The sequence below is a fragment of the Ranitomeya variabilis genome, chromosome 5 (genome assembly GCF_051348905.1).
Source record: "Ranitomeya variabilis isolate aRanVar5 chromosome 5, aRanVar5.hap1, whole genome shotgun sequence".
Taxonomy (NCBI): domain Eukaryota; kingdom Metazoa; phylum Chordata; class Amphibia; order Anura; family Dendrobatidae; genus Ranitomeya; species Ranitomeya variabilis.
This window is the reverse complement of record NC_135236.1, coordinates 670,378,087-670,405,372: the sequence shown is the minus strand read 5'-3', so window position 1 is coordinate 670,405,372 and position 27,286 is coordinate 670,378,087. Positions and strand designations below refer to the sequence as shown.

Here is a 27,286-nt window from a genome sequence, read left to right as displayed (position 1 = left end):
ACAAATATTGCTCTCAGGCTGTAAGCCAATAGAGATGGAGCATCAGTTTTAGGTGGGCTCCATGGAAAATAAAGAAAGATCCATCTCTGTTTGTGAACCCACAGAAATGGAGGACCCACCTTAGATTAGGGTTTCCATGAAAAGTAAGGACCCTTTCAGATGTTGAGCAAATAGGGACAGAGGATTCACCTCTGAGGTTTCATGGAGAAGGAGAACCCATCTTGAGGTTGTGAGGCTATTGAAAAGAGGATCCACATCAGGTCACGTGTTATATAGAAAAGGAGGACCCACCTTAGATATTAGTTCCATTAAAAAGAAGGATCCCTCTCAGAATGTGATCCCACATAGAGGTAAGACCCACCATAGGTTAAGGGCACCATGAAAAAGAAGGATCTATCTCAGGTTGGTAACCCACAGAGAGGGATGACCTACTTCAGCATAGGGTTTCCATGAAAAGTAAGGACCCCTCTCAAATTCTAAGCAAATAGGGTCAGAGGACCCATTTCAGTTTGGGGTTTTATAGAGAGGGAGAACCCAACTGAGGTTGTGACCCTATAGAAAAGAGGACCCACATCAGGTCAGGAGTTCTGTGGAGAAGGAGGACCCACTTTAGGTTTAGGGCTTTATAATAAAGAAGGATTCCTTTCAAATTATAAACCCATTTAGAGGGAAGACCCACCATAGGTTTAGGTCATCATAAAAAAGAAAGATTCATCTCCGGTTGGTAACCCACAGGTAGGGAGGACCCACCTCAGGTTAGGGTTTCCATGGAAAGTAGGGACTGATCGTGAGCAAATAGAGACTAATGACCAATCACCTTTAGATTATCAGCAAATTGGGACAAAGAACCCACTTTAGTTTGGGGTTTCATACAGAAGGAGAACCCAACTGAGGCCATAAAAAAGAGGACCCACATCAGGTCAGGGGTTCCATGGAAAAGAAGGACCCACGTTAGGCTGAGAGAACCCAAAAACAGAGCCAAAAGGAATGAACAAACCCTCTTCAGGTTGGCGGTCTCTGGAGAGTTAGTACCCACCAGGGTCTTATAGGTGGAGTGAACTTTCATGGAGCTCCTCATGTCCATAGGTCTACAGATAATGTACTTCATTGTGAGCAAACAGTAGGACCTGACCATACGGAAGGTCTCACCACATGGGTGGAAAAGTGTCGGGCGCGAATGACCCTGAGGATTTTTAGGGTTCAAACCCCACAATATCTACAGTATGCCGAGTGAGAGTGATTACAGCATGGAAAACCTGCAGCTCCAGATACATCTCATTAGACGCGGTGCGATTTATTACGGCGCGGCTCTAATAACTTCATGGCGCACGTAGCGCTCACACCCGGTGCTCACAATGACAGTGGATTTATATTTTCACATGATAATTTCTCTTTAATGGAATCTGCTGTGCTCTCTGCCATCTCTCCAACTTTTATTACTCCTGTGAGCGACCGCTCGCTATCTGCCGTTTCCTAAATCTCGCAGACGCCGATGAGTCACGCCGGTCCCAAAAAGGCCCTTTTTCACATCAAAACTTTCCCCCCCTTATCTCCTCGCTGTTAAATCATCTCTATGTGTCACCGAGCGGTTTTAATTTACTTTCCATTAAGTCTGTATAAAAGAGCAGCAATTCTGGGCTCCTAGGTAAATGAATGACAGGCGGGAGGGTGGGGAGGGAGCCACGCAGCCATAGAAGTCATCTTAATGATGGCACAGAAATTTTTATTTTTTGCAAAGTTTGATATTTTTTTTAATGTGAGGCACTTAGAAAATATATTCTGTATTGTTGAGCAAGTTTGGTCGTGTATTTCACCTTCAGACCCTCCAACCAAGGTCAAAAACTAGCACTGAAAACGGCGCGAATGCTGGGGAACCATAAAACAACACTACACCTGTGCAGAGAGTGCAAATGTGAGTGGGATTCGACCCCAGGGTGGCATAAAAGGCATATTGGTAGCCACTAAGGGGTTAAGTACATCCTACTATCCCACCCCTTGCATACGTCACGTGGCTGCGCCGCCGGTATGAAAAGTTTCAACCATGACCCGCCATGACTCCGAGGTGCGGCCGTGGTAAATAGTAATAATAGTAATGATAGAGGTGGAGGAGATATATACGTGGTGAGAGCCAAGATAGCAGCGGTGGTTGTGTTACTATTAGTAGTATCCTAGTAGTAATAGTAAATGTAAGGTTTGTTTTAGTAGAAGCAGTGGTAATAGTAATGATAAGGAGCTCTACTAGTAGCAGTGACTGCGGCTGATAGACGTATTAGTAATGGTATTGTAGTAGTAATAGTAGTAGTAAAAGGTGGAGTAGTAGGAGAAGTAGTGTTAGTACAAGTTGTGGTAATAGTAGTAGAAGTAGTAAAAGGTGGAGTAGTAGGAGAAGTAGTGTTAGTACAAGTTGTGGTAATAGTAGTAGAAGTAGTAGCAGAACATGTACGAGTGTTAGTAGTATTAGTAGAAGTAAAGGTATTATTAGAAGTAGTAGTTTTACAAGTAGTAATATTAGTAGTAGTTGTATTACTCATAATAGTAGTAGAAAAAGTAGTAGTACTAGAATTAGCAGTAGCATTAGTAGTAATAATAGTATTAGTAGTATTAATAGTAGTAATAAGAGTAGTAGAAAAAGTATCAGTGTTGTAGTATTAGTAGAAGTTGTAGTGTTATTAGTAGTAGTAGTATTAGTAGTATTACTTGCAATAGTAGTAAGAGAACTTGCAATAGTAGTAAGAGAAGTAGTAGTAATAGCAGAAGATGTTGTAGTAATAGTGATAGAAGCAGTTCCAGAACATGTACGAGTGTTAGTAGTATTAGAAGTAAAGGTATTATTAGAAGTAGTAGTTTTAAAAGTAGTAATATTAGTAGTTGTATTACTCATAATGGTAGTAGAAAAAGTAGTAGTAATAGTAATAGAATTAGCAGCAGCATTAGTAGTAATAATAGTATTAGTAATAGAATTAGCAGCAGCATTAGTAGTAATAATAGTATTAGTAATGGAATTAGCAGCAGCATTAGTAGTAATAATAGTATTAGTAATAGAATTAGCAGCAGCATTAGTAGCAATAATAGTACTAGTAATAGAATTAGCAGCAGCATTAGTAGTAATAATAGTATTAGTAATAGAATTAGCAGCAGCATTAGTAGTAATAATAGTATTAGTAATAGAATTAGCAGCAGCATTTGTAGTAATAATAGTATTAGTAATAGAATTAGCAGCAGCATTAGTAGTAATAATAGTATTAGTAATAGAATTAGCAGCAGCATTAGTAGCAATAATAGTACTAGTAATAGAATTAGCAGCAGCATTAGTAGTAATAATAGTATTAGTAATGGAATTAGCAGTAGCATTAGTAGTAATAATAGTATTAGTAATAGAATTAGCAGCAGCGTTAGTAGTAATAATAGTATTAGTAATAGAATTAGCAGCAGCGTTAGTAGTAATAATAGTATTAGTAATAGAATTAGCAGCAGCATTAGTAGTAATAATAGTATTAGTAATAGAATTAGCAGCAGCATTAGTAGTAATAATAGTATTAGTAATAGAATTAGCAGCAGCATTTGTAGTAATAATAGTATTAGTAATAGAATTAGCAGCAGCATTAGTAGTAATAATAGTATTAGTAATAGAATTAGCAGCAGCATTAGTAGTAATAATAGTATTAGTAATGGAATTAGCAGTAGCATTAGTAGTAATAATAGTATTAGTAATAGAATTAGCAGCAGCATTAGTAGTAATAATAGTATTAGTAATAGAATTAGCAGCAGCGTTAGTAGTAATAATAGTATTAGTAATAGAATTAGCAGCAGCATTTGTAGTAATAATAGTATTAGTAATAGAATTAGCAGCAGCGTTAGTAGTAATAATAGTATTAGTAGTAATAGAATTAGCAGCAGAATTAGTAGTAATAATAGTATTAGTAGTAGTAATAGAATTAGCAGTAGCATTAGTAGTAATAATAGTATTAGTAGTAGTAATAGAATTAGCAGCAGCATTAGTAGTAATAATAGTATTAGTAATAGAATTAGCAGCAGCATTAGTAGTAATAATAGTATTAGTAATAGAATTAGCAGTAGCATTAGTAGTAATAATAGTATTAGTAATAGAATTAGCAGCAGAATTAGTAGTAATAATAGTATTAGTAATATAATTAGCAGCAGCATTTGTAGTAATAATAGTATTAGTAACAGAATTAGCAGCAGAATTAGTAGTAATAATAGTATTAGTAATAGAATTAGCAGTAGCATTAGTAGTAATAATAGCATTAGTAATAGAATTAGCAGCAGAATTAGTAGTAATAATAGTATTAGTAGTAATAGAATTAGCAGCAGAATTAGTAGTAATAATAGTATTAGTAGTAGTAATAGAATTAGCAGTAGCATTAGTAGTAATAATAGTATTAGTAATAGAATTAGCAGCAGAATTAGTAGTAATAATAGTATTAGTAATAGAATTAGCAGCAGCATTAGTAGTAATAATAGTATTAGTAGTAATAGAATTAGCAGTAGCATTAGTAGTAATAATAGTATTAGTAGTAATAGAATTAGCAGTAGCATTAGTACTAGTAGTAACAATAGTATTAGTATTAGTAGTTGTAGTATTAATAGTAGTAATAAGAGTAGTAGAAAAAGTATCAGTGTTGTAGTATTATTAGTAGCATTAGTAGTATTACTTGCAATAGTAGTAAGAGAAGTAGTATTAGTAATAGTAGTAGAATTTGTAGAAATAATAGTAGTAGTAGTAGCAGAACATGTACGGGTGTTAGTAGTATTAGTGGAAGTAAAGGTATTATTAGACGTCGTAGTTTTACAAGTAGTAATATTATTAGTAGTAGTTGTATTAGTCATAATGGTAGTAAAAAAAGTAGTAGTACTAGTAACAGAATTAGCAGCAGCATTAGTAGTAATAATAGTAATAATAGTAATAATAGTATTAGTAGTATTAATAGTAGTAATAAAAGTAGTAGAAAAAGTATCAGTGTTGGTAGTATTAATAGAAGTTGTAGTATTATTAGTAGCAATATTAGTAGAATTAGTAGTAGTATTACCTGTAATAGTAGTAAGAGAAGTAGTAGTAGTAGACGTTGTAGTAATAGTTGTAGTAGTCGCAGAAGAAGTACCAGTGTTAGAAGTATTAGTAGAAGTACAGGTATTCTTAGCAGCAGAAGTAGTAGTTTTACTAGTAGTAATATTACTAGTAGTAGTGTTATTTATAACTGTAGTATAAAAAGTGGTGGTGGTAGTAGAATAACTAGTAATAGAATTAGCAGTGGCATTAGTAGTAGTATTAATAGTGGTAATAACCGTAGTAGAAAAGGTATCAGCAGTGTTGGTAGTATTAGTTGTAGTACTGTTATTAGTTTGACTAGTAGTAATATTGTTAGTAGTATTAGTAGTAGTATTACTTGTAATAGCAGTAAATAGAAGTAGTATTAATAGTAGTACTATTTATAGCAGTTGAAGTTGTAGTAGAAGTAGTAGCAGAAGATGTACCACTGCTAGTAGTAATATTACTAGTAGTATTAGTAGTAGTATTACTCATAATAGTAGTAACACAAACAGCAGGGCACTACGCTTGGGTGGTTCATTCGTTTTTGGTTTTGGTAGAAGTAGTAGTAGTAGTAATAGCAGCAGTAGTAGTAGAAGTAGTAAAAACATACCAGAAAAAGAAACAGTCGTATCAACACCAAGTAAGCCTACAAATGCACTGGCAGGATGCAGCAGCCCCCCATGACAAAGGCGGGGGGCACACAGGTGCAACTACTGGTGGAGGCAGCCACTCACACATTCATTTCATGGAGGGGGCGGCTGCCTAGTAAAAACTGCACACAGATGAGGCTGGTGTAGGACGCCAGTCACACAGGTACGTGTGATGCACAGTGTCCGGCTTACAGCTTATTAATGACGCCCATACTGTTAGATCAGATGGGCTGTCCAGCATTACACTGTGTTCCAAATTATTATGCAAATTGGATTTAAGTGTCATAAAGATTTAATTGTTTTGTTTTTCAAATAAATTCGTGGATGGTATTGTGTCTCAGGGCTCAATGGATCACTGAAATGAATCTTAAACACATGTGATAATTGGTTTTCCAGGTGATTCTAATTAAAGGAAAACTACTTAAAAATGATGTTCCACATTATTAAGCAGGTCACAGTTTTCAAGTACAAAATAGATCAATGGCCAAACTCGTCTGTGCTAAAAAATAGGGAAATGTGAAATATGTGAAACGTGAAATAGCATACTGGCTTATGAACTTAATGAACAAACACATGAGATTTTTAGCACAAGATTTGCAAACGTTGTGAGCCCATTCACCAAAACGTCAAGGTAATCTCAGATCGAATGGGTAACTACACTGACTGTCTGGTGTGAACACTTACCTATGGTATCTGAGCTGAATGCCTAATGTGAACACTTACTTGTGGCTAATGACAGGGTAAAGCCTACTAATATAGGAGGCTCAGAACCAATAGTGTTGAGATGTAATTAAAACATGGAGAAGGGCGGGACGTTCAAGTCAGAAAAGAGTATATAATAAAATAGATAAACTGACCGAACAATATATATATATATATATATATATAAATAGTTTGTAGCCAAAAAAAGTCAAAGTTTTCAAGTAACATGGGAAATAAAAAGGATCTCTGTTATGGTTCTCAATGGCAAGAGAACATAGCCCAGCAAACATGAGTACTAGCTCTTGGAAGGATGGAAACTAAACTGACCATGAACTAAACCTGCCGCACAACTAACAGTAGCCGGGTAGCGTTGCCTACGTTTTTATCCCTAGACGCCCAGCGCCGGCCGGAGGACTAACTAATCCTGGCAGAGGAAAATATAGTCCTGGCTCACCTCTAGAGAAATTTCCCCGATAGGCTGACAGAGGCCCCCACATATATTGGCGGTGATTTAAGATGAAATGACAAACGTAGTATGAAAATAGGTTTAGCAAAATTGAGGTCCGCTTACTAGATAGCAGGAAGACAGAAAGGGCACTTTCATGGTCAGCTGAAAACCCTATCAAAATACCATCCTGAAATTACTTTAAGACTCTAGTATTAACTCATAACATCAGAGTGGCAATTTCAGATCACAAGAGCTTTCCAGACACAGAAACGAAACTACAGCTGTGAACTGGAACAAAATGCAAAAACAAACGAGGACAAAAGTCCAACTTAGCTGGGAGTTGTCTAGTAGCAGGAACATGCACAGAAAGGCTTCTGATTACAATGTTGACCGGCATGGAAGTGACAGAGGAGCAAGGTTAAATAGCGACTCCCACATCCTGATGGAAACAGGTGAACAGAGGGGATGATGAACACCAGTTCAATTCCACCAGTGGCCACCGGGGGAGCCCAAAATCCAATTTCACAACAGTACCCCCCCCTCAAGGAGGGGGCACCGAACCCTCACCAGAACCACCAGGGCGATCAGGATGAGCCCTATGAAAGGCACGGACCAGATCGGAGGCATGAACATCAGAGGCAGTCACCCAAGAATTATCCTCCTGACCGTATCCCTTCCATTTGACCAGATACTGGAGTTTCCGTCTGGAAACACGGGAGTCCAAGATTTTTTCCACAACGTACTCCAACTCGCCCTCAACCAACACCGGAGCAGGAGGCTCAACGGAAGGCACAACCGGTACCTCATACCTGCGCAACAATGACCGATGAAAAACATTATGAATAGAAAAAGATGCAGGGAGGTCCAAACGGAAGGACACAGGGTTAAGAATCTCCAATATCTTGTACGGGCCGATGAACCGAGGCTTAAACTTAGGAGAAGAAACCCTCATAGGGACAAAACGAGAAGACAACCACACCAAGTCCCCAACACAAAGCCGAGGACCAACCCGACGCCGGCGGTTGGCAAAAAGCTGAGTCTTCTCCTGGGACAACTTCAAATTGTCCACTACCTGCCCCCAAATCTGATGCAACCTCTCCACCACAGCATCCACTCCAGGACAATCCGAAGATTCCACCTGACCAGAAGAAAATCGAGGATGAAACCCCGAATTACAGAAAAAAGGAGACACCAAGGTGGCAGAGCTGGCCCGATTATTGAGGGCAAACTCCGCTAAAGGCAAAAAAGCAACCCAATCATCCTGATCTGCAGACACAAAACACCTCAAATATGTCTCCAAGGTCTGATTCGTCCGCTCGGTCTGGCCATTTGTCTGAGGATGGAAAGCAGACGAGAAAGACAAATCTATGCCCATCCTAGCACAGAATGCTCGCCAAAATCTAGACACGAATTGGGTTCCTCTGTCAGAAACGATATTCTCCGGAATACCATGCAAACGGACCACATTTTGAAAAAACAGAGGAACCAACTCGGAAGAAGAAGGCAACTTAGGCAGGGGAACCAAATGGACCATCTTAGAGAAACGGTCACACACCACCCAGATGACAGACATCTTCTGAGAAACAGGAAGATCCGAAATAAAATCCATCGAGATGTGCGTCCAGGGCCTCTTCGGGATAGGCAAGGGCAACAACAATCCACTAGCCCGAGAACAACAAGGCTTGGCCCGAGCACAAACGTCACAAGACTGCACAAAGCCTCGCACATCTCGAGACAGGGAAGGCCACCAGAAGGACCTTGCCACCAAATCCCTGGTACCAAAGATTCCAGGATGACCTGTCAACGCAGAAGAATGAACCTCAGAAATGACTTTACTGGTCCAATCATCAGGAACAAACAGTCTACCAGGTGGGCAACGATCAGGTCTATCCGCCTGAAACTCCTGCAAGGCCCGCCGCAGGTCTGGAGAAACGGCAGACAATATCACTCCATCCTTAAGGATACCTGTAGGTTCAGAGTTACCAGGGGAGTCAGGCTCAAAACTCCTAGAAAGGGCATCCGCCTTAACATTCTTAGAACCCGGCAGGTAGGACACCACAAAATTAAACCGAGAGAAAAACAACGACCAGCGCGCCTGTCTAGGATTCAGGCGTCTGGCGGACTCAAGATAAATTAGATTTTTGTGGTCAGTCAATACCACCACCTGATGTCTAGCCCCCTCAAGCCAATGACGCCACTCCTCAAAAGCCCACTTCATGGCCAAAAGCTCCCGATTCCCAACATCATAATTCCACTCGGCAGGCGAAAATTTACGCGAGAAAAAGGCACAAGGTCTCATCACGGAACAATCGGAACTTCTCTGCGACAAAACTGCCCCAGCTCCGATTTCAGAAGCGTCGACCTCAACCTGAAAAGGAAGAGCAACATCAGGCTGACGCAACACAGGGGCGGAAGAAAAGCGGCGCTTAAGCTCCCGAAAGGCCTCCACAGCAGCAGGGGACCAATCAGCAACATCAGCACCCTTCTTAGTCAAATCAGTCAATGGTTTAACAACATCAGAAAAACCAGCAATAAATCGACGATAAAAGTTAGCAAAGCCCAAAAATTGCTGAAGACTCTTAAGAGAAGAGGGTTGCGTCCAATCACAAATAGCTTGAACCTTGACAGGATCCATCTCGATGGAGGAGGGGGAAAAAATATATCCCAAAAAGGAAATCTTTTGAACCCCAAAAACGCACTTAGAACCCTTCACACACAAGGAATTAGACCGCAAAACCTGAAAAACCCTCCTGACCTGCTGGACATGAGAGTCCCAGTCATCCGAAAAAATCAAAATATCATCCAGATACACAATCATAAATTTATCCAAATAATCACGGAAAATGTCATGCATAAAGGACTGAAAGACTGAAGGGGCATTTGAAAGACCAAAAGGCATCACCAAATACTCAAAGTGGCCCTCGGGCGTATTAAATGCGGTCTTCCACTCATCCCCCTGCTTAATTCGCACCAAATTATACGCCCCACGGAGATCTATCTTAGAGAACCACTTGGCCCCCTTTATGCGAGCAAACAAATCAGTCAGCAGTGGCAACGGATATTGATATTTAACCGTGATTTTATTCAAAAGCCGATAATCAATACACGGTCTCAAAGAGCCATCTTTCTTAGCCACAAAGAAAAAACCGGCTCCTAAGGGAGATGACGAAGGACGAATATGTCCCTTTTCCAGGGACTCCTTTATATATTCTCGCATAGCAGCATGTTCAGGCACAGACAGATTAAATAAACGACCCTTAGGGTATTTACTACCCGGAATCAAATCTATGGCACAATCGCACTCCCGGTGCGGAGGTAATGAACCAAGCTTAGGTTCTTCAAAAACGTCACGATATTCAGTCAAGAATTCAGGAATCTCAGAGGGAATAGATGATGAAATGGAAACCACAGGTACGTCCCCATGAGTCCCCTTACATCCCCAGCTTAACACAGACATAGCTTTCCAGTCAAGGACTGGGTTATGAGATTGCAGCCATGGCAATCCAAGCACCAACACATCATGTAGGTTATACAGCACAAGAAAGCGAATAATCTCCTGATGATCCGGATTAATCCGCATAGTTACTTGTGTCCAGTATTGTGGTTTATTACTAGCCAATGGGGTGGAGTCAATCCCCTTCAGGGGTATAGGAGTTTCAAGAGGCTCCAAATCATACCCACAGCGTTTGGCAAAGGACCAATCCATAAGACTCAAAGCGGCGCCAGAGTCGACATAGGCATCCGCGGTAATAGATGATAAAGAACAAATCAGGGTCACAGATAGAATAAACTTAGACTGTAAAGTGCCAATTGAAACAGACTTATCAAGCTTCTTAGTACGCTTAGAGCATGCTGATATAACATGAGTTGAATCACCGCAATAGAAGCACAACCCATTTTTTCGTCTTAAATTCTGCCGTTCACTTCTGGACAGAATTCTATCACATTGCATATTCTCTGGCGTCTTCTCAGTAGACACCGCCAAATGGTGCACAGGTTTGCGCTCCCGCAGACGCCTATCGATCTGGATAGCCATTGTCATGGACTCATCCAGACCCGCAGGCACAGGGAACCCCACCATAACATCCTTAATGGCATCAGAGAGACCCTCTCTGAAATTCGCCGCCAGGGCGCACTCATTCCACTGAGTAAGCACAGCCCATTTACGGAATTTCTGGCAGTATATTTCAGCTTCGTCTTGCCCCTGAGATAGGGACATCAAGGCCTTTTCCGCCTGAAGCTCTAACTGAGGTTCCTCATAAAGCAACCCCAAGGCCAGAAAAAACGCATCCACATTGAGCAACGCAGGATCCCCTGGAGCCAATGCAAAAGCCCAATCCTGAGGGTCGCCCCGGAGCAAGGAAATCACAATCCTGACCTGCTGAGCAGGATCTCCAGCAGAGCGAGATTTCAGGGACAAAAACAACTTGCAATTATTTTTGAAATTTTGAAAGCAAGATCTATTCCCCGAGAAAAATTCAGGCAAAGGAATTCTAGGTTCAGATATAGGAACATGAACAACAAAATCTTGTAAATTTTGAACTTTCGTGGTGAGATTATTCAAACCTGCCGCTAAACTCTGAATATCCATTTTAAACAGGTGAACACAGAGCCATTCCAGGATTAGAAGGAGAGAAAGAGAGAGAAAGGCTGCAATATAGGCAGACTTGCAAGAGATTCAATTACAAGCACACTCAGAACTGAAGGGAAGGGGGGAAAAAAAAAAAAAAAAAAAATCTTCAGCAGACTTCTCTTTTCTCTCCTTTCTCTGTCAATTAATTTAACCCTTTGCGGCCGGTCAAACTGTTATGGTTCTCAATGGCAAGAGAACATAGCCCAGCAAACATGAGTACTAGCTCTTGGAAGGATGGAAACTAAACTGACCATGAACTAAACCTGCCGCACAACTAACAGTAGCCGGGTAGCGTTGCCTACGTTTTTATCCCTAGACGCCCAGCGCCGGCCGGAGGACTAACTAATCCTGGCAGAGGAAAATATAGTCCTGGCTCACCTCTAGAGAAATTTCCCCGATAGGCTGACAGAGGCCCCCACATATATTGGCGGTGATTTAAGATGAAATGACAAACGTAGTATGAAAATAGGTTTAGCAAAATTGAGGTCCGCTTACTAGATAGCAGGAAGACAGAAAGGGCACTTTCATGGTCAGCTGAAAACCCTATCAAAATACCATCCTGAAATTACTTTAAGACTCTAGTATTAACTCATAACATCAGAGTGGCAATTTCAGATCACAAGAGCTTTCCAGACACAGAAACGAAACTACAGCTGTGAACTGGAACAAAATGCAAAAACAAACGAGGACAAAAGTCCAACTTAGCTGGGAGTTGTCTAGTAGCAGGAACATGCACAGAAAGGCTTCTGATTACAATGTTGACCGGCATGGAAGTGACAGAGGAGCAAGGTTAAATAGCGACTCCCACATCCTGATGGAAACAGGTGAACAGAGGGGATGATGAACACCAGTTCAATTCCACCAGTGGCCACCGGGGGAGCCCAAAATCCAATTTCACAACAGATCTCTCTGCTGCTGAAAAGCATCAAATAGGGCAATGCCTTGGTGAAGGGATGAAAACATTAGAAATTTTCCAAAAACATAAGCGTGATCATCGTACTGTTAAGAGATTTGTGGCTGTATCTGAGCACAAATGTGTTTGTGCTGATAAAGGCATAATGAGGAAGATTTCTGCCAGGCAAGTTCATCGGATTAAGAGAGCAGCTGCTAAAAAGCCATTACAAAGCAGCAAACAGATATTTGAAGCTGCTGGTGCCTCTGGAGTCCCTCGAACCTCAAGGTGTAGGCTCCTTAAAAGGCTTGCTGTGGATCATAAACCTACTATTCGGCCACCCCTAAACAGTGTTCACAAGCAGAAATGGTTGTATTGGGCCCACACATACATGAAGACTAATTTCCAAACAGTCTTGTTTACTGATAAGTGTTGAGCAACCCTGGATGGTCCAGATGGATGGAGTAGTGGATGGTTGGTGGATGGCCACCATGTCCCAACAAGGCTGCAAAGTCAGCGAGGAGGTGGAGGAGTCATGTTTTGGGCCAGAATCATGGGAAACAACTGGTAGGGCCCTTTAAGGTTCCTGAAGGTGTGAAAATGACCTCTGCAAAGTATATAGAGTATCTGACTGACAACTTTCTTCTATGGTCTAAAAAGCAGAAACCAGGAGCAAAATCATCTTCATGCATGACAATGCACCATCTCATGCTGCAAAGAATACCTCTGAGTCATTGGCTGTTATGGGCATAAAAGGAGATAAACTCATTGTGTGGCCACCATCTTCCCCTGACCTCAACCCTATAGAGAACCTTTAGAGGATCATCAAGCAAAAGATCTATGAGGGTGGGAGGCCGTTCACATCAAACCAGCAGCTCTGGGAGGCGATTCCAACTTCATGCAAAGAAATACAAGCAGAAACTCTCCAAAAACTCACAAGTTCAATGGATGCAAGAATTGTGAAGGTGACATCAAAGAAGGCTCCTATGTTAACATGTAACTTGGCCTGTTAGGATGTTTTGGAGGTAAATAGCTTTTTTGTTCAGTGAATGTGACCTCCTAATGCTGCAAATTCCACAAATGAGCATTTTCAGTTCTTTAAAACATATCAAATGTTTAGAAATTCTATTGTGCATAATAATTTGGAACAGTGCATTGTGAGTTTTTATTCATTTTGGAGATTATACTGTTATCATTGGGAGGTTTCTTCAATAAAATTCGATGTATAATCTAACGGGTGATGACTTTTATTAGACTGACTGTCATTTGCACCGACCATTTAGGAAAATCTGATAAAAATGTAATTTGCATAATAATTTGGAACATAGTGTATATGAGTGCACCCCACCACGACAGACGCCCCCGATCACCCAACCAACACTAAAGGGCCTGGCTGCATCTTGCAAAAAATGTGCAATAAAATATGAAAGATAATGTATATGATAAATACTGTACATTTCAAGAGGTAGTAGTCACTATTATGGCCAAAATACACAAACCTGTAGAAGAAGTAATATTAGTAGTAGTAATAGCAGTAGTAGAAATAGTATTAGTAGTGGAAGAAGTAGTAGTTTTACTAATAGTAGAAGTTTTAGTATTAGTAGGAATAGTGGTAGAAGTAATAGTAGAAGTAGTAGTAATAATAGAAGTAGCGTTGGAAGTAGTAGTAGTATTAGTGGTAGTAGTATTAGTAGTGGAACTAGAAGTATTAGTGGTAGTATTAGTAGTGGAACTAGAAGTATTAGTAGTAGTATTAGTAGTGGAACTAGCAGTATTAGTGGTAGTAGTAGTAGTGGAACTAGCAGTATTAGCGGTATTAGTAGTGGAACTAGAAGTATTAGTAGTAGTATTAGTAGTGGAACTAGCAGTATTAGTAGTAGTAGTAGTAGTGGAACTAGCAGTATTAGTGGTGGTAGTAGTATTAGTAGTGGAACTAAAAGTAGTAGTAGTAGTAGTGGAACTAGCAGTATTAGTGGTATTAGTAGTGGAACTAGCAGTATTAGTGGTATTAGTAGTGGAACTAGCAGTTTTAGTGGTATTATTAGTGGAACTAGCAGTATTAGTAGTATTAGTAGTGGAACTAGCAGTATTAGTGGTATTAGTAGTGGAAATGGCAGTATTAGTAGTAGTAGTAGTGGAACTAGCAGCATTAGTAGTATTAATAGTGGAACTAGCAGTGTTAGTAGTATCAGTAGTGGAACTATTAGTAGTAGTAGTATTAGTAGTGGAACTGGTAGTATTAATGGTATTAGTAGTGGAACTAGCAGTATTAGTAGTACTAGTAGTGGAACTAGCAGTATTAGTAGTGGAACTGGTAGTATTAGTGGTATTAGTAGTGGAACTAGCAGTATTAGTAGTATTAATAGTGGAACTAGCAGTATTAGTGGTATTAGTAGTGGACATGGCAGTATTGGTGGTAGTAGTAGTGGAACTAGCAGTATTAGTAGTATCAGTAGTGGAACTATTAGTAGTAGTAGTATTAGTAGTGGAACTGGTAGTATTAGTGGTATTAGTAGTGGAACTAGCAGTATTAGTAGTAATAATAGTGGAACTAGCAGTATTAGTGGTATTAGTTGTGGAACTAGCAGTATTAGTAGTAGTAGTGGAACTAGCAGTATTAGTAGTAATAGTAGTGGAACTAGCAGTATTAGTGGTATTAGTGGTGGAACTAGCAGTATTAGGAGTAGTAGTAGTGGAACTAGCAGTATTAGTGGTATTAATAGTGGAATTAGCAGTATTAGGAGTAGTAGTAGTGGAACTAGCAGTATTAGTGGTATTAGTAGTGGAAATGGCAGTATTGATGGTAGTAGTAGTGGAACTGGCAGTATTAGTAGTATTTGTAGTGTAACTAGCAGTATTAGTAGTATTAGTAGTGGAACTAGCAGTATTAGTAGTGGAAATGGCAGTATTAGTAGTAGTAGTGGAACTAGCAGTATTAGTGGTATTAATAGTGGAACTAGCAGTATTAGTGGTATTAGTAGTGGAAATGGCAATATTGGTGGTAGTAGTAGTAGAACTAGCAGTATTAGTAGTATTTGTAGTGGAACTAGCAGTATTAGTAGTATTAGTAGAGGAACTAGCAGTAATAGTGGTATTAGTAGTGGAACTGGCAGTATTAGTGGTAGTAGTAGTGGAACTAGCAGTATTAGTAGTATTTGTAGTGGAACTAGCAGTACTAGTGGTACTAGTAGTGGAACTAGCAGTATTAGTAGTATTAGAAGAGGAACTGGCAGTATTAGTGGTATTAGTAATGGAACTAGCAGTATTAGTAGTATTTGTACTGGAACTAGCAGTATTAGTAGTCTTAGTAGTGGAACTGGCAGTATTAGTGGTATTAGTAGTGGAACTAGCAGTATTAGTAGTATTAGTAATGGATCTAGCAGTATTAGTAGTATTAGTAGTGGAACTAGCAGTATTAGTAGTATTAGTAGTGGAATTAGCAGTATTAGTAGTATTAATAGTGGAACTAGCAGTATTAGTGGTATTAGTAGTGGAACTGGTAGTATTAGAGGTATTAGTAGTAGAACTAGCAGTATTAGTGGTATTAGTAATGGAACTAGCAGTATTAGTGGTATTAGTAGTGGAACTGGTAGTATTAGTGGCACTAGTAGTGGAACTAGCAGTATTACTAGTATTAGTAGTGGAACTAGCAGTATTAGTGGTATTAGTAGTGAAACTGGTAGTATTAGTGGTATTAGTAGTGGAACTAGCAGTATTAGTAGTGGAACTAGCAGTATTAGTAGTATAAGAAGTAGAACTGGCAGTATTAGTGGTATTAGTAGCGGAACTAGCAGTATTAGTAGTGGAACTAGCAGTATTAGTAGTATTTGTAGTGGAATTAGCAGTATTAGTAGTATTAATAGTGGAACTGGCAGTATTAGTGGTATTAGTAGTGGAACTAGCAGTATGAGTAGTAGTAGTGGAACTGGTAGTATTAGTAGTATTAGTAGTGGAACTAGCAGTATGAGTAGTAGTAGTGGAACTAGCAGTATTAGTAGTATTAGTAGTGGAACTGGTAGTATTAGCAATATTAGTAGTGGAACTAGCAGTATTAGTAGTATTGGTAGTGGAACTGGCAGTATTAGTGGTATTAGTAGTGGAACTGGCGGTATTAGTGGTATTAGTAGTGGAACTGGTAGTATTAGTGGTATTAGTAGTGGAACTAGCAGTATTAGTAGTGGAACTGGTAGTATTAGTGGTATTAGTAGTGGAACTGGTAGTATTAGTAGTATTAGTAGTGGAACTAGCAGTATTAGTGGTATTGGTAGTGGAACTGGCAGTATTAGTGGTATTAGTAGTGGAACTGGTAGTATTAGCAGTATTAGTAGTGGAATTAGCAGTATTAGTAGTATTAGCAGTGAAACTGGCAGTATTAGTCGTAGTAGTAGTGGAACTAGCAGTATTAGTAATGGAACTAGCAGTATTAGTGGTATTAGTAGTGGAACTAGCAGTATTAGTAGTATTAGTAGTGGAACTAGCAGTATTAGTAGTGGAACTGGCAATATTAGTAGTAGTAGTGGAACTAGCAGTATTAGTGGTATTAGTAGTAGAACTGGCAGTATTAGTAGTATTAGTAGTGGAACTGGCAGTATTAGTAGTACTAGTGGAACTAGCAGTATTAGTTGTATTAGTAGTGGAACTAGCAGTATTAGTGGTATTAGTAGTGGAACTAGCAGTATTAGTAGTATTAGTAGTGGAACTAGCAGTATTAGTGATATTAGTAGTGGAACTGGCAGTATTAGTATTAGTAGTGGAACTGGCAGTATTAGTTGTAGTAGTAGTAGTAGTGGAACTAGCAGTATTAGTGGTATTAGTAGTGGAACTAGCAGTATTAGTAGTATTAGTAGTGGAACTAGCAGTATTACAGTATTAGTGGTATTAGTAGTGGAACTGGCAGTATTAGTAGTATTAGTAGTGGAACTAGCTGTATCAGTAGTATTAGTAGTGGAACTAGCAGTAATAGTGGTATCAGTAGTGGAATTGGCAGTATTAGTAGTAGTGGAACTAGCAGTATTAGTGGTATTAGTAGTGGAACTAGCAGTATTAGTAGTAGTAGTAGTAGTAGTGGAACTAGCAGTATCAGTAGCAGTAGTAGTGGAACTAGCAGTATTAATGGTATTAGTAGTGGAACTGGCAGTATTAGTAGTAGTAGTAGTAGTGGAACTAGCAGTATTAGTGGTATTAGTAGTGGAACTGGCAGTATTAGTAGTAGTGGAACTAGCAGTATTAGTGGTATTAGTAGTGGAACTAGCAGTATTAGTAGTAGTAGTAGTGGAACTAGCAGTATCAGTAGCAGTAGTAGTGGAACTAGCAGTATTAGTGGTATTAGTAGTGGAACTAGCAGTATTAGTAGTATTAGTAGTGGAACTGGCAGTATTAGTAGTAGTAGTGGAACTAGCAGTATTAGTAGTATTAGTAGTCGAACTGGCAGTATTAGCAGTATTAGTACTGGAACTGGCAGTATTAGTGGTATTAGTAGTGGAACTAGCAGTATTAGTGGTATTATTAGTGGAACTGGCAGTATTAGTAGTAGTAGTAGTGGAGCTAGCAGTATTAGTAGTATTAGTAGTGGAACTGGCAGTATTAGTAGTAGTATTAGTAGTGGAACTGGCAGCATTAGTAGTATTAGTAGTGGAACTGGCAATATCAGTATTAGTAGTGGAACTAGCAGTGTTAGTGGTATTAGTAGTGGAACTGGCAGTATTAGTAGTAGTAGTAGTGGAACTAGCAGTATTAGTGGTATTAGTAGTGGAACTGGCAGTATTAGTAGTAGTAGTAGTAGTGGAACTGGCAGTATTAGTAGTATTAGTACTGGAACTGGCAGTATTAGTGGTATTAGTAGTGGAACTAGCAGTATTAGTGGTATTAGTAGTGGAACTGGCAGTATTAGTAGTAGTAGTGGAACTAGCAGTATTAGTAGTATTAGTAGTGGAACTGGCAGTATTAGCATTAGTATTAGTAGTGGAACTAGCAGTATTAGTAGTATTAGTAGTGGAACTGGCAGTATCAGTAGTAGTAGTGGAACTAGCAGTATTAGTGGTATTAGTAGTGGAACTAGCAGTATCAGTAGTATTAGTAGTGGAACTAGCAGTATTAGTGGTATTAGTAGTGGAACTGGCAGTATTAGTAGTATTAGTACTGGAACTGGCAGTATTAGTGGTATTAGTAGTGGAACTAGCAGTATTAGTGGTATTAGTAGTGGAACTGGTAGTATTAGTAGTAGTAGTGGAACCAGCAGTATTAGTGGTATTAGTAGTGGAACTGGCAGTATTAGTAGTATTAGTACTGGAACTGGCAGTATTAGTAGTGGAACTAGCAGTATTGGTGGTATTAGTGGTGGAACTGGCAGTATTAGTAGTAGTAGTAGTGGAACTAGCAGTATTAGTAGTAGTAGTAGTGGAACTAGCAGTATCAGTAGTATTAGTAGTGGAACTAGCAGTATCAGTAGTATTAGTAGTGGAACTAGCAGTATTAGTGGTATTAGTAATGGAACTGGCAGTATTAGTAGCAGCAGTAGTGGAACTAGCAGTATTAGTAGTATTAGTAGTGGAACTAGCAGTGTTAGTGGTATTAGTAGTGGAACTAGCAGTATCAGTAGTAGTAGTGGAACTAGCAGTATTAGTGGCATTAGTATTGGAACTGGCAGTATTAGTAGTAGTAGTAATGGAACTAGCAGTATCAGTAGTATTAGTAGTGGAACTAGCAGTATTAGTGGTATTAGCAGTGGAACTGTCAGTATTAGTAGCAGTAGTAGTGGAACTAGCAGTATTAGTGGTATTAGTAGTGGAACTGGCAGTATTAGTAGTGGTATTAGTAGTGGAACTAGCAGTTTTAGTAGTATTAGTAGTGGAACTAGCAGTATTAGTGGTATTAGTAGTGGAACTAGCAGTATTAGTGGTATTAGTAGTGGAACTAGCAGTATTAGTGGTATTAGTAGTGGAACTAGCAGTATTAGTGGTATTAGTAGTGGAACTAGCAGTATTAGTGGTATTAGTAGTGGAACTGGCAGTATTAGTAGTATTAGTACTGGAACTGGCAGTATTAGTGGTATTAGTAGTGGAACTAGCAGTATTAGTGGTATTAGTAGTGGAACTGGCAGTATTAGTAGTAGTAGTGGAACCAGCAGTATAAGTGGTATTAGTAGTGGAACTGGCAGTATTAGTAGTAGTAGTAGTAGTAGTAGTGGAACTAGCTATATTAGTAGTATTAGTAGTGGAACTGCCAGTATTAGTAGTATTAGTACTGGAACTGGCAGTATTAGTGGTATTAGTAGTGGAACTAGCAGTATTGGTGGTATTAGTGGTGGAACTGGCAGTATTAGTAGTAGTATTAGTAGTGGAACAAGCAGTATTAGTGGTATTTGTAGTGGAACTGGCAGTATTAGTAGTAGTAGTAGTGGAACTAGCAGTATTAGTAGTAGTAGTAGTGGAACTAGCAGTATCAGTAGTATTAGTAGTGGAACTAGCAGTATCAGTAGTATTAGTAGTGGAACTAGCAGTATTAGTGGTATTAGTAGTGGAACTGGCAGTATTAGTAGCAGCAGTAGTGGAACTAGCAGTATTAGTAGTATTAGTAGTGGAACTAGCAGTATTAGTGGTATTAGTAGTGGAACTAGCAGTATCAGTAGTAGTAGTGGAACTAGCAGTATTAGTGGCATTAGTATTGGAACTGGCAGTATTAGCAGTAGTAGTAATGGAACTAGCAGTATCAGTAGTATTAGTAGTGGAACTAGCAGTATTAGTGGTATTAGTAGTGGAACTGTCAGTATTAGTAGCAGTAGTAGTGGAACTAGCAGTATTAGTGGTATTAGTAGTGGAACTGGCAGTATTAGTAGTGGTATTAGTAGTGGAACTAGCAGTATTAGTAGTATTAGTAGTGGAACTAGCAGTATTAGTGGTATTAGTAGTGGAACTAGCAGTATTAGTGGTATTAGTAGTGGAACTAGCAGTATTAGTGGTATTAGTAGTGGAACTGTCAGTATTAGTAGCAGTAGTAGTGGAACTAGCAGTATTAGTGGTATTAGTAGTGGAACTGGCAGTATTAGTGGTATTAGTAGTGGAACTGGCAGTATTAGTGGTATTAGTAGTGGAACTGGCAGTATTACTGATATTAGTAGTGGAACTGGCAGTATTAGTAGTGGTATTAGTAGTGGAACTAGCAGTATTAGTGGTATTAGTAGTGGAACTGGCAGTATTAGTAGTAGTGATATTAGAAGTAGTAGTAATAGTAGTAGCAAAAGTATCAGTAATGGTGGTATTAGTTGAATTAGTAGTATTATTAGTAGTAGAAGTCGCTTTACTAGTAGCAGTATTTTTAGTATTTGTAGGAATAGTGGTAGAAGTAATAGTAGTACAAAAATTATTAGTAGTAGTAATAATAACAGTAGTAGAAGTATCAGTGTTAGTAGTATTAGTAGACGTTGTAGTATTATAAGTAGTTTTACTAGTAGTATTTTTAGTATGTGTAGGAATAGTAGAAGAATTAGCAGTAGTAGTAGTAGAAGTCGTAGTAGCAATAGTAGTACTAATAGAAGTACAGTATGAGTAGTGTCATCAATATTTGTACTAGTAGTAGTCATTTTAATCATAAAGTAGACATAATAGCAGTGGTGGCTGTGTTGCTGTTTGAAGTAGTGATGCTTGAACCTCCGACCATCTTGGCTTCTGGGAGACTCTGCCTCTCTAACACGCTCTTTTTATACAGTCCCGTGACTTAGTATAAAATTGACCCTCCGGCTGTTTTTCATTAGTATAACTTTTTTTTCCAGTGTTTTGTTAACCCTGTTCTGACTTTTGACGCGTCGCCGCCATCGGTTTTCAAAATTAGTTAATTGTTACAAATGAAAAGTAAAAATATCCAACGTCTAACTTCTGATCTGTAACCGGTGGTGAATAAAAAATCCATTCTGATTTTATTAACATTTAACACACGGGACAAAGTTTTTGGGAAATGGAGATCCGGGCAGCGCTGCTTTCTGCTGTTGGCCGATGGTGTTGTGAGTAGGGATGAGCGGGTTCGTTGGGTTCAACCGAACTGTCGTCCAAAGTTTGGTTTGGGGACCAAAATTGTACCCGAACTTTAGCATGAACCCCATAGAGATTAATGGGGACCCGAACTTTGGTGTTGTAGTCTCTCTCCCCTCCGACGTCTCACGGAACTCAAAACACTAAAACAGATTTCCAAGAGAAGTCCAAGAGAAGTCCATGTTCAGACCTGAGCACCGGAGCACCGGTCACGTACGAACCTTGATCTTTAAAGTTCAGGATTGCTCATCTCTAGTTGTGAGTGCTCCCCGAGGTTTTCGAAAATATCACCCAGTGTGCCGATAACAACTGGTACCGCAGCTGCTGAGGATTTCATTATTATTATTATTATTATTTATTACTGAATTATCTAATTATTATTATTATTACATATTTTTAATTTATGTCTTATTTCTATGTTATTATTACTACTATTATTATTTAAGTGTTATCTATATTATTATCTATTTTTTATTATTGGTATTAAATATTATTTCTTACTTCTTTAGTTAAATACTATTATTACTATTATTACTTGCATTATTATTATCACTTATATATCTATTATGTATGTATGTCTATTTCATATTTATTGTTTATATATAATTATTATATTTTTTATATTATTATTATTATTATTATTATTATTATTATTAATAATAGAAGTAGTATTATTTATGTATTTTAGTTATGCATTATAATACTTTTATTATTGTTCATATTATTATATTATACTTATTGTTACATATTTATATCTTATTATTATTATTTTATTATTATTATTATTATTTAAATTAATATAACTATTATTGTATTATTACTGTATTATTACTGTTACATATTAATTTTTTGTATGTAATATTTTATTATTTTTAAGTTTTTTGGATTATTATTATGTATCTATTTCTTATTTATGCATTATTATTATTTTACTATTATTGTTTATATATTATTATTTATTATTATTTTAGTATTATTATATATTTTTTATTATTATTATTTTTCATATTACTATTATAACTTTCTTATTATTACATATTTAATTATTATTTATGTAATATTATTTTGGTATTATTATTGTTTATATATTATTATATTAATAGTATTTTAGTATTATTAATTAATCCGTAGTTATTTCAAATGTATTTCTTATTACTATATTATTATTATTATCAGCTTTAAGCTTTTATTAGTCCATTTGCACCAGGTTCTTCTAATTAATTGGCTTCCCGGTAAGATTCACATGTGTGAAGTATCATTATGGGCCAGTCAGGGATGAGTGATTACCTTCCATGTAGACCATAAGGGAAGATGTCATAATAATAATAATAATAATAATAATAGTAACACGAGACCATCCTGTCCTGGATAATTAGATGTGCACTGGTGTCAGGCAGCTGCTGAAAGGCTCCTCATTTTTATCATTGTACCTGCTACTCCCCCCTAACTGTGCTGAATTACCAGATGGATTTAGGCCACACTCAGTAGGTGCCGATGATCCCTTGTAGGATCAGATACGACTTGTGTGTCTATGTTTTCTTTGTGGTGAACGGTTCTTATCAGACATAACACCTAGCGCCATGTTGTGCACGGAGCTGACAGCGGCAGCTGTTATCTGTCCCTTTATGCCGCCCCGACGTGCTAAACTCCCATTCCGGATAATAATATCCCCGCAGTTTGTGGGCAAAAGAGACAAGTTTCATCACTCCGGCGGCCGGCGCTCCACATGTAATTATTCTGAGTGGAGATGAGTTCTCGTAAAGGTGATTTGAAGGGCGCCAGAGGGCTCCTCCGCACGCACTGCGCCATCCGCACATCCTCATTAGCATGGATCATGTTGTGAAGGAACCTTGTTTTTTTTTCTTGTGTTTCTCATGAGCTTTCGGCTGAGATCCTTTACCTGCCAGGAACCTGGCGGATGAGCCTCCCGTGTGGCCTCCCGTGTGGCAGGTGATGGCCGCTGACTCCTTTCAGACTCCCGTCGTAGAGAAATTAATCTTTTTTTCCCAAACCCCCCCCCCCTGGTGTTTTATGTTCTCCCCTTAAAAAGTTCCATGGAAAAATCCGGGGTTGTCTGATTTGACGCATGCCATGAATCTCTATCTCTTTCCTATGGTGTCCACCACTGGCCAACCATGTCTGGATTTCCAAGGTTTCGACAAACCCTATTGCCCCTGCCACGATATGATCTGTCATTGATCACATCTTCTATCATTTATGTCCGTTTTCAGAATACCCCTTTAATTTCTTATTTCCAGTAGAACTCTTTTTAAAGGGGTTGTCCATAGGATATGTAACAAATGAGGTTGCCTAGATTTGGGTGTCGAAGATTCGTAAAACCAAAACTTTGCTTACTTCTTCTGGTAATGTACATGTTGGAGCAGGGGTGGTCACCCAGGGGGACCTAGGACTCTTGTTCTTGTATTCGTGGTGGTTCCAAAGAATGGAAACCTCTATCTTAGGTGTTACATTTTTCATTAGCGAGGGTTCTATTCATAGGTTACAAAAATTAGGATCCGGTGTTGTCGGTTAGATAGCCCCTTTAAGACGGGGGTGTACATACATTTACGGGTGCGCCTACATTACTAGCTTTTTATACCAATGTAAATCTTCTCATAATTGTTGCCTTTGTCACTCAAGTCCCCGTGCCTGGTGATATCGCTGTCAGCGAGCCGTTTCTGCGATGACAGATGGTGCCGGGTGGCACTGAAATGTGGCCATCTGGTGACAAAAAATTAAAAATCAAAGCTTTTTTAATTCTGAAATTTTCACCTTTCCATTCCATCGGATATAAGTTCCCTTTTCAGCAATTTCTGGGTGTTTTCATGTTTTTTAGTGGGTAAATGAAACTTTGACAGAAGCGGGATGTAGGACCTGCAGGAAACAGGATGTAGGACCTGCAGGAAGCAGGATGTAGGACCTGCAGGAAGCAGGATGCAGGACCTGCAGGAGCGGTAACAGGCGTGACAATGACTGCACACTCCATCAGCTCGTGATTTTTATGGACGAGGGGATGTTGATGTAAAATTAGGATGCAGATACATTGGAAAATGCTGATCATGGGTGTATAATGACTCCGGACACCCACCAATGGATATCACTGATGTGGTAAATATACACAGTGCTCAGCATAAATGAGTACACCCCCTTTGAAAAGTAAGATTTTAATAAATATCTCTCTAAACATAAAACCAATTTCCAAAAAAAAATAAATTTTAAAGAACATTTTTTTAACCCATAACATGAAAGTAAGGTTAATAATATAATTATTCAGTTTTAGTCAAATTAGTTGATGCAAAAATGAGTACACCCAATTAAAAAACTACTATATCTAGTATTTAGTAGGACCGCCATGATTTTAAGGACATCACTAAGTCTTCTAGGCACGGAAGGAAAAGGTTTGTGACATATACACTCACTGGCCACTTTATTAGGTACACCTGTCCAACTTCTTGTTAACACTTAATTTCTAATCAGCCAATCACATGGCGGCAACTCAGTGCATTTAGGCATGTAGACATGGTCAAGACAATCTCCTGCAGTTCAAACCGAGCATCAGTATGGGGAAGAAAGGTGATTTGAGTGCCTTTGAACGTGGCATGGTTGTTGGTGCCAGAAGGGCTGGTCTGAGTATTTCAGAAACTGCTGATCTACTGGGATTTTCACGCACAACCATCTCTAGGGTTTACAGAGAATGGTCCGAAAAAGAAAAAAAATCCAGTGAGCGGCAGTTCTGTGGGCGGAAATGCCTTGTTGATGCCAGAGGTCAGAGGAGAATGGGCAGACTGGTTCGAGCTGATAGAAAGGCAACAGTGACTCAAATCGCCACCCGTTACAACCAAGGTAGGCCTAAGAGCATCTCTGAACGCACAGTGCGTCGAACTTTGAGGCAGATGGGCTACAGCAGCAGAAGACCACACCGGGTACCACTCCTTTCAGCTAAGAACAGGAAACTGAGGCTACAATTTGTACAAGCTCATCGAAATTGGACAGTAGAAGATTGGAAAAACGTTGCTTGGTCTGATGAGTCTCGATTTCTGCTGCGACATTTGGATGGTAGGGTCAGAATTTGGCGTAAACAACATGAAAGCATGGATCCATCCTGCCTTGTATGGAGCATCTTTGGGATGTGCAGCCGACAAATCTGCGGCAACTGTGTGATGCCATCATGTCAATATGGACCAAAATCTCTGAGGAATGCTTCCAGCACCTTGTTGAATCTATGCCACGAAGAATTGAGGCAGTTCTGAAGGCAAAAGGGGGTCCAACCCGTTACTAGCATGGTGTACCTAATAAAGTGGCCGGTGAGTGTACAGCAACATCTATATTTTTCATTTTTCAAGAACGAGCTGTTTTAGAGACTGGATGGAGAGTGATGACAACTTGTCTCTTCGGATTTCTCCACAGGTGTTGGGTTGGGTTAAGATCAGGAGACACTTGGCCAGTAAGTCACTTTCACCCTGTCCTTCTTCAGAAATGCAATAGATGTGTTTTGAGTCATTGTCATGTTGGAATAGTGCACATCTACCAAGGGCCCAGGATGATGGGAGCATCATTTCTTCCATTAAAGAGCAGTACATCTGTGAATTCATAATACCACCAATGAAATGTAGCTCCAAACACCAACAGCTCATGCAGACCCACGTAAGGACACTGCCACCATCATGCCTCACTGTAGGCACCATGCTTATCCAGATCATTGTCATATTGGAAAAGTGCACGTCTACCAATGGGTCTACAGAGTGATGGGAGCATCTTCTCTCTCACTATAGAGCAGTACACCTGTGAATTCATGATACCACTAACATGCTGCTCTCCGATACCAGCAGCTCATGCAGCCCCACATAAGGACACTGCCACTACCATATGTCACTGTAGGCACTATGTACATAGGAAAATGAATTTAGAAAAATGCATGGTACCTTCAATGAAACATGGTGGTGGCAGTGTCCCTATATGGGACTGCATGAGCTGTTGGTGTAAAGGAGCTACATTTCATTGATATTATCATGAATTCAAAGGTGTGCTGCTCTATGGTGTCAGAGAAGATGCTACTATCACTCCTTGCCCTTTGTAGACGTGCAGTTCTCCAACATGACAATGATCCAAAACATGCATCTGTTACGTTTATGAAGTAGAACAGGGGGAAAATGACTCAGTGGCCAAGTGTCTCCTGTTCTCACCCAACTGAACACCTATGGGAAGTTCTGAAGAGACAAGTTGTCATCACTCTCCATCCAGCATCCACTCTCTGTGAATTCATGATATCATCAATGAAGTGTAGTTTTCCAACATCATCCCTACATAATGACACTGCCACCACCATGCTTCATTGTAGGCACTATGCTGTTTTGTAAATTCCTTTTTCTATCTGTATGGTGGCTACGGTGTCACATGCTGGTGGCAGTGTCCTTATCTGGGTCTGCATGAGCTTCTGGTGTCGGGGAGCTATATTTCATTGATGGGATCATGAGCTCACAGATGTACTGCTCTGTAGTGAAAGAGAAGATGCTGCCATCACTTTGTGTCCTTGGTAGACGTGCACTTTTCCAACACGACAATAATCCAAAACACACATCTGTTGAGTTTCTGAAGAAGAACATGATGAAAGTGACTCAGTGGCCAAGTGTCTCCTGATCTTCACCCAACCGAAAACCTATGGGGAATTCTGAAGAGACAAGTTGTCATCACTCTCCATCCAGCATCCAGGTTCTAAAAGATCTCATTCTTGAAGAATAGAAAACATGGATGTGGCAACATGTCTCCAACTTTTTCCTTCCATGTCTAGAAGACTTAAAAAAGTCATATTGAATACTAGAAGTAGTATTTTTTATGTAGGGTGTACTCATTTTTGCATCACCTAAAACTAAAGATTTTGCAGTGAAAGT

The 27,286-nt window shown here is 39.2% G+C and overlaps 2 protein-coding genes across 11 annotated transcripts in view; one reads left to right on the top strand and one right to left on the bottom strand.

Annotated features, from left to right (window-relative positions):
• The window catches only part of CHRM2 (cholinergic receptor muscarinic 2), a 185,777-nt gene that overhangs the window by 150,537 nt on the left and 7,954 nt on the right, over window positions 1-27,286 (top strand). The gene's annotated exons all lie outside the window — the stretch shown is intronic.
• LOC143775160 (uncharacterized) lies at window positions 186-27,001 on the bottom strand. The gene is made up of 4 exons (XM_077263001.1): window positions 26,793-27,001; window positions 18,918-19,044; window positions 17,447-18,611; window positions 186-235 (listed from the first exon to the last, which is right to left on the bottom strand). Exons 1-4 carry the CDS (start codon window positions 26,999-27,001, stop codon window positions 186-188), a joined length of 1,551 nt encoding a protein of 516 aa, XP_077119116.1.